We start from the raw sequence: 17,237 nt of genomic DNA on the forward strand, positions 1-17,237 counted from the left end.
TCTGCAGAGGCTTGATTATCCCTGAGCCTGCTGCAGAGAAGAAAGGACAGCAGTTCCTGTATGTTTAGATGTCTTTCCAAATGCCAGCAGGCATGAAAAACCAAAGTATCTGAAGTAAACAAGCTTTGGTGAATAATCTTCAGATCTGAGGTTCATATTTATATACATATTCTGCCTACTTATTAGATTATACATTTCTTGAGGGCAGGAACCATTGTCCTCTTCTTATTACTCCTATTGGTATATAATTGATGTTTATTCTTGGGCTTTCGAGTTTACCGCTAAATAAAGGTGGCTCTGACCCCATATTGTCCACCATCCTCGGTCTCTTCGCTACATCCTTTCTTTGGAGATGCATTCTGATTTTCTTGCCCTCCTCTCCTGTCAGATCAGTCTGACAAGCTTCCCTTGGAATTACCCACTAAAACGTAGCCAAAAAGTTGTACCCCTTCAAAATGGGCCCATTTGCCCAAATAAGGACTTCTGGAACACAGTGGGAAAAATGGGGCCCAAATCTTTCTATCAAGTGATGTATTGTTGGGCTATATTACCATCAGCCTGCAACAGAGGGATTATTATCAGCACATTTTCCTCCAGACTAGAGTTAGAGGCCTGGGATGACAAGGGAATTCATTCAACCACCACCTGCTTTTCCAAGAGACACCCTCATTTTTCCCCAGAGTAATAAAAGGTAGAGGATGTGGAGCCTATACAAAGTGTCTACACTCATTATCAATTTGCCCTTAAAAATAAACTCTCCAGCCCTGGAGTTTGATGCCTATAAGCAGCTTGGCAGTTTCAAAGCTGGATCCATGAGGAAACTAGCCTGATCTGAAAATACAAGAGTTGCTACAGAAAAGCACACTCAGAGCCAGGCATGGATATTTTTGAATAGAGAAACTTGCCCTTTGGGTCATGTGAGACTCAAAATATCCTTTCGATATATTGTTAATATTGTTAACTTCATGATTATTGCTTCCTCTCAAGGGTGTGAAGCACAAACACACACATATATCCTTTAAATGTGCTTAAGGTATAAAATACATCACAGTCTTATTTTATACAAATGTGAATTGTTCAGAACTGAAATGTGATATAGAAAAATTAATGAAATTTCACTTTTGGACAACTTTTAAACTGTTAAAGAATAAAATTTGACTAAGACAATTATACAGATCTTATTGGCTTTATTCAGTGATTCATGAATTGATTAGCATCCAATCTAGCAGATAGAAAGGAGCTCTGAAGAGCTGTACAAAGCAAGAGATTTTATAGGCCGAAGGGAACAGGAACAAGGAAGTCATACTGGGCATTTGCTAATTGGTTAAAGCAGGGTTGCTTTCTTTCTATGGAGGAAAGGGAAATCTTGGAGCTGGATGTGGTACCTAGTGCTGAGCAGGCAAGTGCTGGTTGGTTGACGTAGGCCTGCCTTTTCTGGGAAAGCCAAGCATAGACATTTTAGTTAGGTTTTGGTTTGTTGACATGTGCCTGGGCATAAGCAACTCCATTTGGGGCCCAGTCTGGTTCCTTTTAACAGAACCAATGTGAATCTTCCTAAATGAAAACTTTGTTCATAATTGCCTAATTTCAAAGCTATATGCATTGTATGGCAATTTACATGGCAGTTCTACTCTTAGCAGTTACAGAAATACCTTCTATCCTTTGGTAAGTTTAGTCTTGAATTTTGCAGTTTTCAGAACCACATCCCTTATACTATATGTGACTGACTTTATAACACTGAAAATACCTAATTCATCCTGTGAGGAAAATTCACTTAAACCTTGGCTGAAGACCAACCCCCATCCAAAAGCTAGTTGTCTACAGTCTTTTTTCCACAGTTCTAAACTCCAACAAAAGTCCTGAAAAAAACTGATTTTTGTACATTTACAGCAAACCTCACAACCTATATATAATCTTTATCTATTTATGTGAATATGCATATATTTTGCTAAAGAACTATCACTGCCCCAAGTCTCATTAAGGGTTTTACATTATAGATTATACACCATTATTGCCTGCCAAAATCCTAAAAATTCTGAATTCTGATATACATTTGGCCCTAAAGTTTTCAAATATAGTCAAATGGCAGAGAGATGGAAAGTACAACAAAGAGGTAAGAAAATGAGAGGACCAGTCTAGAATATCCAGCATCTAATAATACAAGTCTCAGAGAGAAAGATAAAGTATATAGGATGGGAATCATCAGCAAAGTAATTCAAGAAAACTTCCCTAGACTGAAGGGCAATAATTTCCAACTTATGAGACCATGGGATTCCCAGCAAAATAGATCAAAATGAAATAAACCTACATTAAGGCATATCTGTGTGGAATTTTAGAACACTGGATATACCAGAGAGAATGGGAGGAAGTCACATACAAGAAGATGGGAATCATGATGCCTTCAGATTTCTCAGCAGCAACACTGGGAGCTGGACAACAAGTGCAAGTTGCCTTCAGAATCCTAAAGGAATTTTTTTTAACCTAGATTTCTGTACCCAGCCAAACACTCATTAAAATGTGTTGTTTTAATAGATGTTTTAGACATGAATCAGATTCTCAAGAGATTTACTGTGTAAATTGAATTTCCCCTCCTTCCCATTAGCCTTACAGAGGTGAAAATAAGAAATTACTACATCACAGGAAACAGAAAAAAATTAAATATTGAAGGAAAAAGATACTTCATAAATCAAAATATTATTCCTAAATTAAGAGATTCCTTTGTATCTCGTATAAAGTTTTATGATAATGACTTGGAAGGTTATACTTCAGCTTGCCTTGCCAGAATTCTTTTTCAGCCCAGAACAGACCATTGATGCACAATGTATAAATAGTTAAAAATTTTTATGTTTCATAGAGGAGTCAGAAAAATTCATCCATTTCCCAGTTATACGAATTTTAAAAGTTTGAGTTTAGCAAAACAAAACATTTTTAGTCCTCATTTCTAGAATGAGGTTTTGAGACTTAAAATCTGATGTGCTGTTCAGTGTCAAAGCCCTGGGCGCTCTGCAGTGTTGACAGATAGCTGGACCTCCCTGGGCGGCTGTGTTGTTTGAAGCGTGGATGTACAGACTTGAGTCATCAGATCCCATCTAGTGTTGCCCCGGCCAGTCCTACTGTAAACTCTCAGTCACAGGCTCCAGCCTCTTCTGTTTCATCCCCTGCCCAGTGAATCAATTAGGTCAGGAAATGACCACAGAAGGAAAAGACAGAACCTTCGGAGATTGTTTATATAGTCAGTAAAGTTGCTCAGTGGCTAGAAAATAAAGCAAACCAATGCTGTATTGACTAAGATTTTTCTCAGAACAATTTAACTGTTCACTTTTAACAAAGATATAGCTAAAAACTTTTTCCTTTGTTCTCTGAGTGTTGTCTGTCTCTATAATATATATATATATATATATATATAATATGCAAATTAGCCGGGACGCTGTAACAGTCACGACCGGCTCAGGAGAAGGCTGTGCGTGCAGATGGGCGGGAGGGGACTGTGTGTGCGGTGAAGCAAGCCATGGATGGAGCAGGCCTAGAGCGGACACACACAGTGGGGGTTGCCCAAGCCAGCGCGGCGCGCCAGCAGTCCTGCCTCTGCGCATGAGCTGCAGAGGAAACACCTTTTCTGACCGCTCATTGGCTAAGCTCCCCATATGCCACTCACAGTGTTCTTGGTAACTTGGGTAATAAGAATCCAAGAAGGTGATCTAGGGTTTGTCCACCTCACTCCTGGAGGAAAGAACGACAGTCCGCTGCTGGAAGGGCTAAGAAATGTCATATCCTGCCCTAGCTGGTTTTGCTCAGTGGATAGAGCCTCGGCCTGCGGACCGCAGGGTCCGGGTTCGATTCTGATCAAGGGCATGTACCTAGGTTGCAGGCTTCTTCCTGGCTGGGGCCCAGGTCAGGGCTCATGCAGGAGGCAACCAATCAAAGTGTCCCTCTCACATTGATGTTTTTCTCTCTGTCTTTCCCTCTCTCTTCCACACTCTCTAAAAATCAATGGAAAAATATCCTTAGGTGAGGATAAGAAAGAAAGAAATGCCATGTCCTATGAAAGAGACATCTTGAAAATGCCTAAAGAAAGTTGTCATTTTTTTCGTGGTGAAGGGACTGGAGTCCATGCTGATGAGAACACCTTGGCGGCTGCGGTGGCTGGCAGTGGCAGCAGCAGCGGGATGATGGGGGTGGCGCCTTCCCCTGATCAGCCTGGGGGCCTCCCACAGAGTGAGGCCAGACTGTGGCTTAGGCCCACTCCCCACATCAGTAGGACATCCCCTGAGGGCCCCTGGACTGTGAGAGGGGGCAGGCTGGGCTGAGGGACACCCCCCTCCCAGTGTATGAATTTCATGCACCGGGCCTCTAGTTAGTCTATATTAAGGTAAACTTAAAGTTTAGAATGTCAAATGGGAAATATCTAATTACATTGAATATACATTTTCTATTCCTGTGTCCATTCAGTATCGAAATCTACTTTATATCCCCTTTGAGTATCAATTTAGTAGTTCTCTGTCATTTTCCCTTCGTAAATGTCAATGTGCCTGGCTGGTTTTCTTTCCTCTAGCTTTTCCTCCCCTTTGTGGCCTGACCTGCTCATCTTCCCTCAAGTATAGAATACCTGTCACCTCTTGTAGTTTTTCTTGTCCCTTGCCCCATGCCTGCCTCCACCCAGGAGAAGTCCTGCTCCTTCAGGTGAGTATTCTGAGAAAGCGAGAGAATGGGGTCCACGCATGTTCACCTTTCTAATGAGAAGAAGATAAGAGAACATGGTGCCGTGTGAGAAAGGAGGTGGATTCGCACATGAAACTGGGCTGCCTGGTTTTGAACTCCTACTCTTCCACTTAGTAATATGTGACCTTGGGCAACTAGCTTAACCTCTCTGTGCCATAGTTTCTGCCTCTGTCAATTGGTGATAATAATAGTACTAGTATCTTCCTCATAGAATATTGTGAGAATTTAAAAAAATAATACATTTAAAGTACAATATAATATAGTGATTAAGTACATGTACTCGAGCCAGACTACCAATGTTTGAATGCCTGCTTCATTACTTTGGCAATTTTTCTATTCCTCAGATTCCTCATCTGAAAAGTAGGCTAAAAAATAGTACCTACTATGTTCTCAAGTTTAAAAAAAAGAAAGTACCTACTGTTACAATTGTTGAAAGAAATACATTAGTTAAAATATAGAGAGTATGTAGGCCAGTATTGGCAAATAGTCAACACTATTTAAATATTACTTAGTATTAAGAGGAAGAGAGGAAAGCATATTAAAGCCACAATATGATGCCACTACCTTTCCTCCTCCCACCAAATAATTTAAATGAATATGGCAATACTAAGAGCAACTAGAACTCTCATACACAGTTGAGTATAAGTTAGTACAGCGCTTTGAAAAAGTAATCCTCTATTAAGGCTGAACTTATGCATATCCTTAACCCAGCAAATCCACTCCTAGACTCATTTAAACACACAAAAGAAATGCATGCTCCATGTAACAAGACGTAACAAAAATATTCATGTAACAAAGAACTTAATAGCCAAAAACTGGAAGCAGCTCATATAAATTCTGTATGTTTATAAAACTGGGGGATGGGGAGGATGAATTACGACGTGTATATAAAATACGTGTAAAAGAAGGCAGACGAAAAAGTACATATGGTGTGATCCCCCACCCCCTGCTTTTTTTTTTTTTTTTTTTTTAGTTCAAAAATGGCAAAACTAATTTTACCATCAGGATAGTGGTGACCCTTCGGCAGGGGACCTGTGACTGGAGTAAAGCCCAGGGTGCTTCTGGAGTTCTGCTACTTGATCTAATGTGATGGTTATCTGCGTGTATTTTCTTTGTGAAAATTTGTTCTGCTATATGCTTATTATTTGTGCATTTGTATCTATTATGTATGTTAAACTTTAATTGAAAATTTATATTAACTCAAAAAGCTTGAGAATTTTGGAAACAATAGTTCACTTTTTCCACTTGCCAAGCTTTCTAGAATTGCCCAGGCTGGGTGGCTCAATTGGTAGGAACGTTGTCTCATGCACTAAAAAAGTTATAGGTTCAAGTCCGGGTAAGGGCACTTATGGGAGGCAACCAATCAATGTTTCTCTCCCTCTTTCCTCCTTTCTCTCTCTAAAAAATAAGTAAAAAAACAAAACCATATCCTCAGGTGAGGATTAGAAATATATTTCATACTTTAAAAAATTGTAGGTGTTCAGTTCCAGTGCAGATGCAAGAATAAATGGTCCTCCTCACATTTTCTGTCTGTCTGATTTTGGCAGCCAAGATTGGGGAATACAAAACAAAACAAAAAGTAGATGCTCTTTACAATGCCAGAAAGTTAACCTATGTGGCTTCTAACCTTTTCTTAATTTAGGTCTCAGGGACTGTAAAAAAAATTCAGGAGCAACAAATACGGAGCTTGGGGAACATATGTTAATGTAGTCATATGCTAATTAGACCAGGAGACCTTCTGGACAAAGCCATGGTGGCAGGGCCCAGTTTTCATTTATCTGTCATCTCCCATACAGTGCTACAGATACAGGAACTACACATGGGGTAGGAAAAAGTAGGTTTATGATTGTGAATTTGCAGAACAGAGTTTATTCTTGTATTATTATTTCCTAGAGGCCCAGTGCACGGATTCGTGCACTGGTGGGGTCCCTCAGCCTGGCCTGCACCCTCTTGCAAATTGGGACCCCTCGGGGGATGTCAGACTGCCAGTTTCGGCCCGATCCCTGCAGGCCAACGCCACCTGTTGCTCCCACCTGCCGCTCCCACTCATCCTGGCCTTGCTGCGTCTGCTGCAGGCTTGCGTCCAGTCAGTCCCAATCGGGAGAGGCTCGTGCCACTGCAGCGGCACTCGCCAGCTGTGAGCTCTGCATCTGGTGCCAGTTGGTCAGCTGAGCGGCTCTCCTGCTGTAGGAGCACACTGGCCACCAGGGGGCAGCTCCTGCATTGTGTGTCTGCCCCCGGTGGTCAGTGCACGTCATAGCAACCGGTTGACCGATCAGTTGTTTGGTCGCTTAGGCTTTTATATATAGAAATTAACCAGAGGCCCGGTGCACAGATTCGTGCACCAGTGGGGTCCCTCAGCCTGGCCAATACCCTCTCGCAATCTGGGACCCCTTGGGGAATGTCGGAGAGCCGGTTTTGGCCCGATCCCCACAGGCCAGGCCGAGGGACCCCACCAGTGCACAAATCCATGCACCGGGCCTCTAGTATGCATATAACATCTTTGGTTAATCTCCTCCATGCCCCCTTCCCTCTAAGACTCATCAGTCTGTTCCATGTTTCCATGACTGTATGTTGAACGTCTGCCCCCTGGTGGTCATTGCGCATCATAGCAGTTGGCTGATCACTTAGGCTTTTATATATATATATAGTATTATTTTTCCATATGAACAACTGTAAACCTACTTTTGCCCACCTGTATATAAATCTATACTAATAAAAGGGTAATATGCTAATTAGACCAGGAGACCTTCTGGACAAAGCCATGGTGGCAGGGCCCAGGCAGAGGTGGTTAGGGGCAATCAGGCCAGGAGGAGAGGAAAGTTGGGGATGATCAGGCCAGCAGGGGGGATCAGTTGGGGGTGAGCAGGCCGGCGGGGGGGGGGGGGGGGCAGTTAGGGGTGAGCAGGCCGGCGGGGTAGGGGGGGCCAGTTGGGGGTGAGCAGGCTGGCAGGCAGGTGAGCAGTTTGAAGCCAGCGGTCCTGGATTGCGAGAGGGATGTCTGAGGGGTCCCATATTGGAGAGGGTGCAGGCCGGGATGAAGGACACCACCACCCCCGCCCCCCATGCACAAATTTCGTGCACCAGGCCACTAGTTATATATAAAACTGGGTTGGGGCTGGAATCAGTCTTTTTAACTTTTCTAGAGTGATACACGGACATCCTGCAGACCTGAGCTGGTGCTTGTAAAGTTTGATTGAAGAAAGTTTCATGTAGTCCAGCTGTGAGATGTAAGAGGCAAGGTTGAAGGTTCTTGATAAGCATTCGTTATAATTGGTGCTCTTGCTTATTGCTTTGGTGTCCATGATGCGGTTTTAGTAACTTAGTGAGTTCCTTCTTTAGATGGAATTTGTTTTGTTTAGTCTGCATTGTGCCCGTATTGATGATTGAAAACCTTACGCTTTTGCAGGTCATTGCTTCGTGGCTCTTCCTATTTCTGCTATTTTTATATCACATGAATCATTGCACATTTAAGCCATCTGCAAGGCCTGAATGGAATGAGATAAAAGCTGCCATCACTCAGATTGACACTTAAAAAGCTGGTATTCATTCGGAGTTTATTCCTGATTATCCTTTATATTTTAAAGTCTCAAACTTCATTCCACAATAGTTGCTAACATCTCTAAGAAAAGTATCTCTGATTCACAGTTTTGTTTTGTTTTTAGTTGAACATTGGGTCAAGGGGAAAGGATTTGTTGTGCCACCCAGAAGAATCGGTTAGGGATTCAGTTCTAATTCTACTGAAATAATAAGAATAGTAGGTTCCATCCCTGTTTTAAAATATGTTGGTTTTAATGAGCTCAGGTTTGGCATGTACATCAGAGTTAAACACAAGGTTCTGAAATTGCCAGGTGAATGCTTCAAAATAAATGGTTTTTGAATGCTTAGAATATATCACACCTACTAGGTATTTGTCCAAAGTGTTTCTCAACATAGCAACATTTTTGAGGATTTCTTAGGGGAGGGGGTGATTAGATGAACGCAAGTCTGGGATGCTGCAAAAGAGACTCATGATTAAAAATGCCCTCTCACACACACTTGCACTGTAGATTTATACAAATCTATCATTTATATGTGTGTAGTGGATTAGTCAGGCTCCCTTAAAGCCTTTCCAAACAAATTTTCTCAATGCAACTTTGCTCTGAGCAGCAAAAGGTTGGTGTATGTGCTAAAGTTACCTGGATTCTTGTGAATTAGGGAGGGGAGTACAGACTGCTTTCAGAGTAAGAAGTGTCTTCAGTTTTTAAGTAAAGTGGCCATTGTCACCAAGAGTCTCCTCTATATAAATAATACTTTGGTAGCCCAGTAGTCATAAACTCTGGAACTCATAGAGGGAATAAAATATAAAAATATTCCTTTGTTTCCTGAAATGATAGACCAGAAATGCATTGATCTTCACAACTAATACAACAGACTCTTCATTTTCAAGACAAGAAGATCTAAAAAATAGAAAGTTTTACTAAGAATCTAAGAGTAATGGTACTATTTTTATTTCTGTTATTTTTTAAAATATGCCTTTATTGATTTTATTTTTTTGAGAGAAACATCAATTTGCTGCCTCTTGCACGCCCCCTACTGGGGCTCGAGCCTACAGCCAGGGCATGTGTCATGACAGGGAATTGAACCTTTGGTGCACTAAGGGACACTCAGCCCACTGAGCCACACAGGCCATGGTGGTACTATTTTTATATCTTCAGTTATCCTAATGTATCTCCATGTGGTCTTGGGCAAGTCACTTAGTATTTCTGTTTCTCCCATTTTACTAATGTGCTGTAGATATTCAAAAGACCTAAATTTTATTTGTAAACTATAGCATTTTGAACATAGATAACATTTTTCTTTGTTTTTTCTCATAGAAGGACAACAGTAATTTTTGCCTAAAGACACTGTTTGAGAATGATTGGGTGGAGGAGGATTGTATTTTACATAATTCTTGTGATTTAATTGTATTTATTTTTTGTTCACTGTTTATTTCTTTGCTTAGCAGACAGAAGGCGGAGCACAGACAGATGGCCAGCCATCACAGACACAAAGTAGTGACAATTCAGAGAGTAAATCTACCCCTAAACGGCTGCATGTCTCTAATATCCCTTTCCGCTTCCGGGACCCCGATCTCCGACAGATGTTTGGGGTAAGTCTCTGAAGTCATTTTGGGTTTACAATTAAAATATAATTTAATCTACCACATATTATTAGTCATTAGTACTTTAGGATAAAACTACAAATAGATTGAGGAAGATCCTGGGATGAATTAATATTTTCATCAGAAACTTTTCCTATCACCTGTCTACTAGACACCAGCTTTGCAAATCCTCACATAAATAAGGTGACCATTTGCTTGGACGTGAGACTTTCATTGCTAAAATCAGGATAAATAGCATTTACTACCTTTCAGAGTGTTGCAAATTAAATGATATAATATCTGTGAAAGCAGATAGTACCTGTGTTTTGTTTTCACTTTCTTGCTTATAACTCAAGAGTCAAGACCAATATCTAAAATCAGGTCTGAGTGTTAGTTTGCTACCTCTGATGTGTTCTTCCAGCTGTTTAATTCTTCCCCAAATCAATCATAGAAACAGTGTAAGAGCAAAGATTTGAATTATTGGGAAGGGAGTGACTGCTGAGCATCTTAATTTTTTTCTGAGCTTATTGTGTTGTTGCCTGTTTTAATTTGAGCAGACTCTTACCTTGATCTAGGACTAAGAGATAACTGGATTTTGAAATTGTTTATTAGTGTCACAGCCTGGTGCTGTGTCAGAAAACCAAGTCCCCTTCCTGAAGTCTAGGCCACTTCGTGGTGACAAGACCTTGGAGCAAAGTTCTGCCACTTCTAGCTGGTTACCTGGATGTGTGTTGCATTTTGAATGCAAGGCCAGGGTTGAGATTTAATAATATGAAGAACTTGGAAGAGAGCTTTTACAGAGAAAATGGTAGCCAGCTGGTCTCCATCTCTACACGAAAGAGCACAACAGAAGATATAAATGCAGCATAAAGAATTCCAGTTACATTTGAGAAGAAACTTCCCAGGAGTATGAGTTATTGGGTTTTCTACTGAATTGTCAGAGATAACATGGAATTTTAAGCTCTGAAAATGGAGTGCATTCTCTTGTCAGAAGTGTGTTTTCCATTGAAGATCTGCCCAGGCCACTTAACATTGCTTTCTTGAAACGTATTATACCCTTCCCATAAGGCACTAAGTGCATAAAAATTAAATTTCCTTGCAAGGGTACCTGATTGCTCTGTCCTCTTCCACGTGGTTAGTATCTACTAAATAGAAGGACAGATGCATTGGTAAAGAGCATGGATTACATGCTCTGTTTTATCAGCTCTATAAACTGGAAAAATAGCTTCTTTCAGCCTCCTTTTTTAACCATAAAGGGGGAGTAGTCCTTACTCTAGAAGGATGCTATGAGGATGCATTAGAAAACATAAAAGAAAACAAACTCTAAAACACCATACAAATCTTAGTTTTATAGGATAGGTAGAGGAAAAAAATAAAATGCTCTTCTACCCAAAATAAAGACATTCTCCTCTTTCCATGATTTTTCTAATTTTCTATTAAATGATGAAACAAGAAGCAAGCCCAGAAGTTTATTATAGAAAACTTGGGCTCTTACTACATGTTTTTTCTAATGTTTTAGCCCAATGAGAAAGCATGACTTCTGTTTTTCTCTTTTTTTTTTTTTTAATTTTTGCACAGTTCCAAAAGTCTGGTCTCAAATCCAAGTGAAATAGATAATTGGATATATGAGTTTAGTACTCAGAGAGAAGTGTGAGTTACTAGTAAAAAGATACCTGGAGATTTACTGCACATCCCCTCAATGCAGTTTATCCAAGGATTGATTAGCACAGGTAGTTTTGTTTCTTTATACACATCTTCTCCAAATAATTACTGTGTTGTGTATGCCCCTCTAGTCAGCTGTTAGCTACCTAACAATAGAGTTATTAGGCTTTGTAGTTTTAGCTTTGTTTTGATTTTCCAAATGTTAAAATATTTAATTACAAAGCAAAGTTACTATTTAAAATATTCTTGATGGTGTTCAACGAAGAAAGATTAAAGTGGCAAATAAATGAGGTCATCGATAATGTCTATGAATGTTTAAGTATAATGGAAAATAGCATGTAATCTATAGAAATAACAGATATATATTTATTGACTTGGAAAGTTGTTCATAGTATATTAAATTGAAAAAAAAAGTATATGTGGAAATAGTTACATGCCTATACATGCCTAAGGAAGAGCCAGGAAAGCTGTATACCAGAACTAAGGTGGTGGGATTGGAGGTGATAATGAACATGATTTACTTTCATAAGTTAAAGAAAAATGAAGGGGAAGCAAAACAGCCTTCAAATCTTTCTACATGGGATTTACTTCTTAAAACTGAGACATTTAAAAATTAGAGATGTCGTGGGGAAAATCCCTAGTTCTTGCCCGTGTGAAGAGGCATGTCATAGGAAAACTCTCTGAATATATTCTGAAGACAGCTGCCACCATGCAGAGGGGGGAGATGCATGAGTGAGTGAATTGAAAACCAAGTGGAAAGGGAGAAATGCTCAGCTCAGTGGTGAGGAAAACTCAGAAACTGGTATTGGGACCTACCAACAAATAGAAACATGGATGTTAATGTTAAATAGGTATTTGCGGGGGGGATGGAGGATGGGGAGACCTGTTTCTTTTTCAGACGAAAGTAAAGCATGCGGATAAGAAGCCGACCATAAACAAATGTTTTTATTTTTGTCTCTGCAGCAATTTGGCAAAATCCTAGATGTAGAAATAATCTTTAATGAACGTGGCTCCAAGGTAAGCTCCATTTCAGCACTAAGTCAGCTTGGTTTCTTTTTAGTTTTGTTTTATTTTAAACAGTAAGTAGTCAGAAAACTTAAGCTGTTTTTCAAGCCTGCAAAAAGTATCCCCAGCTGTCTAGCTTGGGTTAGATTATCTCTAAAAATAAGCTGCCACATGGCCAAACTTTATCTTGATACCTAAATCAGGAGAGTGATGGCATAGCAGCAAGAGGAGTTGGAGGGGAGAGTGTGGCAGTCAGGAAAACAGGATGTAGGACCAGTCCTTCATCAGACTTCAGTGTGCCCTAAGCTTCTTATATTAAAGGAAAAGAGAGAAGACCAAAGAAAGTGAAATTCTATGAAAATTCTATTCTGAAGTATCAGAACAATTCAGCTTTTAAAAATAGAACTTTGAATTGACATGCTCAGACCAAATTTAATATTTCAGTTATTCAGTTAACTTGCTCTCTCTTTCGAATGAATTTTGACAAGACTTAAATACAGGGAGTATATATAGTGACTCAGGACTTCACTATGAACTGATTTCCTCCTTTAAGTTAAAGCCATACACGCCAGCTGCAGAATACAGCGAGTGAGTTTTTTGGCATAAGAATTAAAGAAGTAACAGTGTGCAAATTGGTATGTGTATTCTCTTCTAAATGTGTTCTATACAAGAACTGAAATATTTTTAATTAAAATATTTTCCCTTAATAATTCACTATTAAATTCCCAATCTGTATGATTTAGAATTTTTACTAGTATACGCTCAAATGAGCAACGGTGTTATTAGGAATGAGTGAATGGTAAAGTCTTACAAAGGCATTATGAGAAAAGATTTGATTAACTGAATTTTGAAAAGTTTTACTTGAAAGTTTTCTTCCTCCTTAACAAATTAAGTACACCCCACAGACACAATCAGCTGTGACCAAGCTTACAAATATTTACCTTGCTATGTTCAGTTCTACTGTCATTTTTAGGTAAGACCAGTTTTTTAATTAATTTTCATTGGGTCAGCTCTACTCAGCTTTGAAAATAGCCCTTGGCTATGATTAAATCTATAAGAATGTAATTTGAGAAAACTCATTTATTTGCTCTATTTAACTTAGTATTTATCTCTCTAATTTCTTATTCCAAATTAATACCACCTCTCTACAGAGTTATATACCTGCTGCCCCCATCTGTACCAATACAAATATATGTACTGTTGGAATGCTCCTGATCATTATTCCCTTCCTTTATAGAATGCATCAACACTTTTAATTTTTGCCATAATAATTATTTTTTAATATTAAAGAGGTAATTATATTCTAAGCTTCCAGTTTTCTGTTAAAACAAAAAAGATTACTATGACTATACAGAATTTTCTCCAGCACTTCTTTGGTAAGTATTATTAAAGTGAAATCAATTCAAACTGTAACCAGTAAAACTATGCTTGTAATTTCCTAACAATGGATTTCTATTTCTTTGTCATATAGTTTGCTTTTATTTTTTGTGACCTTTTTAGATACAAGGTGAAACAATGACAATGGTTTAGAGATGAGAAGCACATGAATGTAAAATAAATATGTGAAGATTATCTAAAGATTATCTACACTGTTTATCAGAAGTAGCAGTTTAAATGTTTTTGGCTTTTAAGTGTATGCACTTAAAATATCCTTAACAACCGAAAGCCCAATATAATTTCATCAGGCTCCTTACCAAGAAAATAATTTGATTGAATTCTTTGAAGCAAAGGAAATTGATCTTTCTTAAGGCTTCTTTCATTGACTTCAAGGATTTTTAAATTTACCCGATTCAATTGCTTCTCCCCTATAATTTTCATTTTAAATGACATAAGTCTTCCTCTTCTCTTTGGGAAATCTAAAAGCATATACTGCCTCTCAGCTCCATGCTGCGTCCTCACTGCCCCTTTCCCTTTGGGCTGCTGAAGGGAAGACAGACTATTACTAATTGGTTGTAAAACAAAGCACAGAATTTGGGATTGTCTTGAATCTGCCTACAAGGACTGGTACAAAACCCGTTTTCACCCTTGCCCTTCTGTTGTTACCTAAAATTCTTTGCTGGAATGGGTTCCTCTGGAACTGTTTTAGGCTCGTTAAACCTTTTGCACTCGGATGTCGAGTGTGACTCGACACGGTTAGCATTAGAATAAAGGAATCGAGAAAAAAGCAAGCGAGTGCAAAGGGTTAATAGAGATTTATGTTGGAGTCAAACCTAGATACCTCTTCTGGAATCCACCGAAGATAAATTAAACAGTACTTTTCTTTTTTAAAATTAAGTTTAGTTTCTCATTTCTAATATGTTTGGGGTTGACTATAAAATTACATGTCTTGAAAGAAACCTGAGAAAAGGAATCTTATGTGGTCTATTGTTCAGTTAAGAGTTGTTCAGTCTTTTAAGAGTGCTTTCTGTACAGAAATTAGCCTTATTGAAAAAATTTTTAAAGCAGTAATGGAATAACTAGTCACAAATTAATTCTGAGATAAATAATACTTACATGTAAAACAGTATTTAACCAAATGGCTCCAAAACAAAAAGCAACTCTTTGCCATGTTTTATTTTTTATAATGAGACTTTCAGCCCAGGGGTTTAGAATATCCCTACCTAAAATCGTAAGTGGGCACTGTATGCTGCCATGCCCATCCCTTCCTGCCTGCCAACACTCCACCTTTACAGCGTGCCTGCAGAGTAGAATTTCTGTGCTCCAGGAAGTAATTGTCCCTTTGTTGCTGACTTTTTTTTTTCTTCTTTGACCTGCATATTGTGCATTTGGTTTACCTAGATTATGGAACAAATATATATCATTTACATGCTTACACGTGCACACTACGCATTTAAATTATTTCATGCCATTTAAAAAAATCTTTTTACTCCCTAGTCTGTTGTATAAATATAAAGTCAGCTGTATTTAATTTTCTGTGATTAACTGAAACAAAGATAGACTATCCTTTTGAAAGTGTTCAATTTGGATATATGATGAAAAATGGTACCCCTGCCAAAATATTAACTAAGGTACTCAAACAGAATCTAGAAAAGGATTATACAGGCATGTGTAGCTATATTCTCCAGATTTCACCAGACATAACCCAGAATTAATATAAACAAGAAGATATATGTAGAGTGGCCATATGTCCTGGTTTATCTAGGACAAGCCCAGTTTTTATGCCTGTTGTCTTAACATAATTATTAATAATGTCCCTTTTTCTCCGTAAAGTGCCAGTTTGAACAGTAAATTATATTGTCCTTTGAGTGACAACTTTTAAAAAGCACCCTTTTAAAAATGATTATAAAAGGAAAACAAGATGTTAATGAGAAATAGAAAAAAGCATATGTAGCTCATTAAAGAGAATATTCACTAATATTCTCATATATTTCCTTCCAGTCTTTTTTTCTCACATAGAATCTTAAACATAACTCTAAATAAGGGTCACCTTGTTCTATCCCCAGTACTCTTGACCTTGCATTCTCTGCTAGACATTTTTAGAGCCTGCAAACTTGTTGCTTTTCAAAGTTTATTCCATTGTTGAAATTTAGATTTCCCACCATCCTGTTCATCATCATCCAGCCCTATAACAATTTGTGATAATTATCAAATTTATTAAATAAAGAAGTACGCATATGCTAACATTTATATTTTTCATAAAGTTTTTTCAACATACTTCTGGTAGAGTTGTCACTTGAAAGGACATGTATGTATTATAATACTGAATGTGTAGGAGCTCTTTACTTCTTCCTATGGTACCACTTATTAAGTTGATGAAAGGACCGCAAAATAGAGCACAGCAACAGTTATTGAGCTTGCTAGGAAATTTTTAGTTGATGTGTTATTCCTTCTCACAGGTGGATTTCTGGGATGATGGAGATCTGTCTGGTTTGGCTAAAGTTTAAGCTGGAGTTAGAGAAGATAAAACCTCTGTTTCCATTCCTCAGACATACGTATTATGCTCTAACTTCTCCCCTATTTCCCTGGCTTTCGGTTTCATGGGAAAAAAGGATTATTTATTTATTTATAAATATGGTCAAAAGACTGTATTGAAATTGCACTAAGTCAGCATTTGTAATTTTCAGTAAAATTGACAGGTAATGCTGAGATGAAATGGTTTTCATTGTACTTAAAACTGAATTAACAGTGCATGTATTTCCAAAGGGCTTAGTTTATTTTCTTTTGTTACCATTTTATGGGTTTTAGTTTTCTTTTTCTTTTATTTATTTTTTAATTTCTGTGTTCTGGCCATACCCAGGAGAACCGTCTGCTTTTGATTTCTCCCTAAAAAGTTACATGGTAAATTTTCTTTCTCATTCTTCTGAGATGGAAAAATTCAAAGATTATACAAATTAAAAAATACTTTCACAATGCTCATCCTATTGCTTGTTATTTATTGCAGTCTGAGGCCAGACTAAAAAGGTGACAGTTATTCGGCTTCTATGCCCTTGATGATGTCAAGGCAGGTGATAACATTTTGTCACACTCGGAAGAAGCTTTAACCACAACCAATAACCACAGTATTCCTCGATTTCCAAAAGAGAGCTGGTAATCACTAATGTAACACGGGTGTATTTTATTTGTTCACATAGAAGGACTTTGGGAACTGAGAACCTTAGGTAAAAGTATAAAGCACATAGACCTACATTGTCCAGTACAGTGGCCTTGTTGAGCCCTTGAAATGTGGCAAGTGTACATTGAGATGTGCTTTAAGTGTAAAATACGCACTGATTTCAAAGACTTAACACAC

General features: G+C 38.5%; 1 protein-coding gene across 13 annotated transcripts in view; it reads left to right on the forward strand.

Moving 5' to 3' along the window:
* RBFOX2 (RNA binding fox-1 homolog 2) overlaps nucleotides 1-17,237 on the forward strand; it is a 248,184-nt gene that overhangs the window by 197,786 nt on the left and 33,161 nt on the right. For 9 of the 13 annotated variants that reach the window (XR_013813696.1, XM_079774766.1, XM_079774757.1 and 6 more), the window contains 2 exons: nucleotides 9,704-9,850; nucleotides 12,467-12,520. Coding sequence is in view for 12 of the 13 variants with exons in the window: in XM_079774766.1 (XP_079630892.1) it covers nucleotides 9,704-9,850; nucleotides 12,467-12,520 (201 nt within the window). In the remaining variant the exon portion in view is untranslated. The remainder of the gene's footprint in view (nucleotides 1-9,703; nucleotides 9,851-12,466; nucleotides 12,521-17,237) is intronic. The other 4 variants (XM_079774763.1, XM_079774765.1, XM_079774759.1 and 1 more) reach the window with 1 other exon arrangement.

This window comes from Cnephaeus nilssonii (genome assembly GCF_951640355.1).
Source record: "Cnephaeus nilssonii genome assembly, chromosome: 6".
Lineage (NCBI taxonomy): Eukaryota > Metazoa > Chordata > Mammalia > Chiroptera > Vespertilionidae > Cnephaeus > Cnephaeus nilssonii.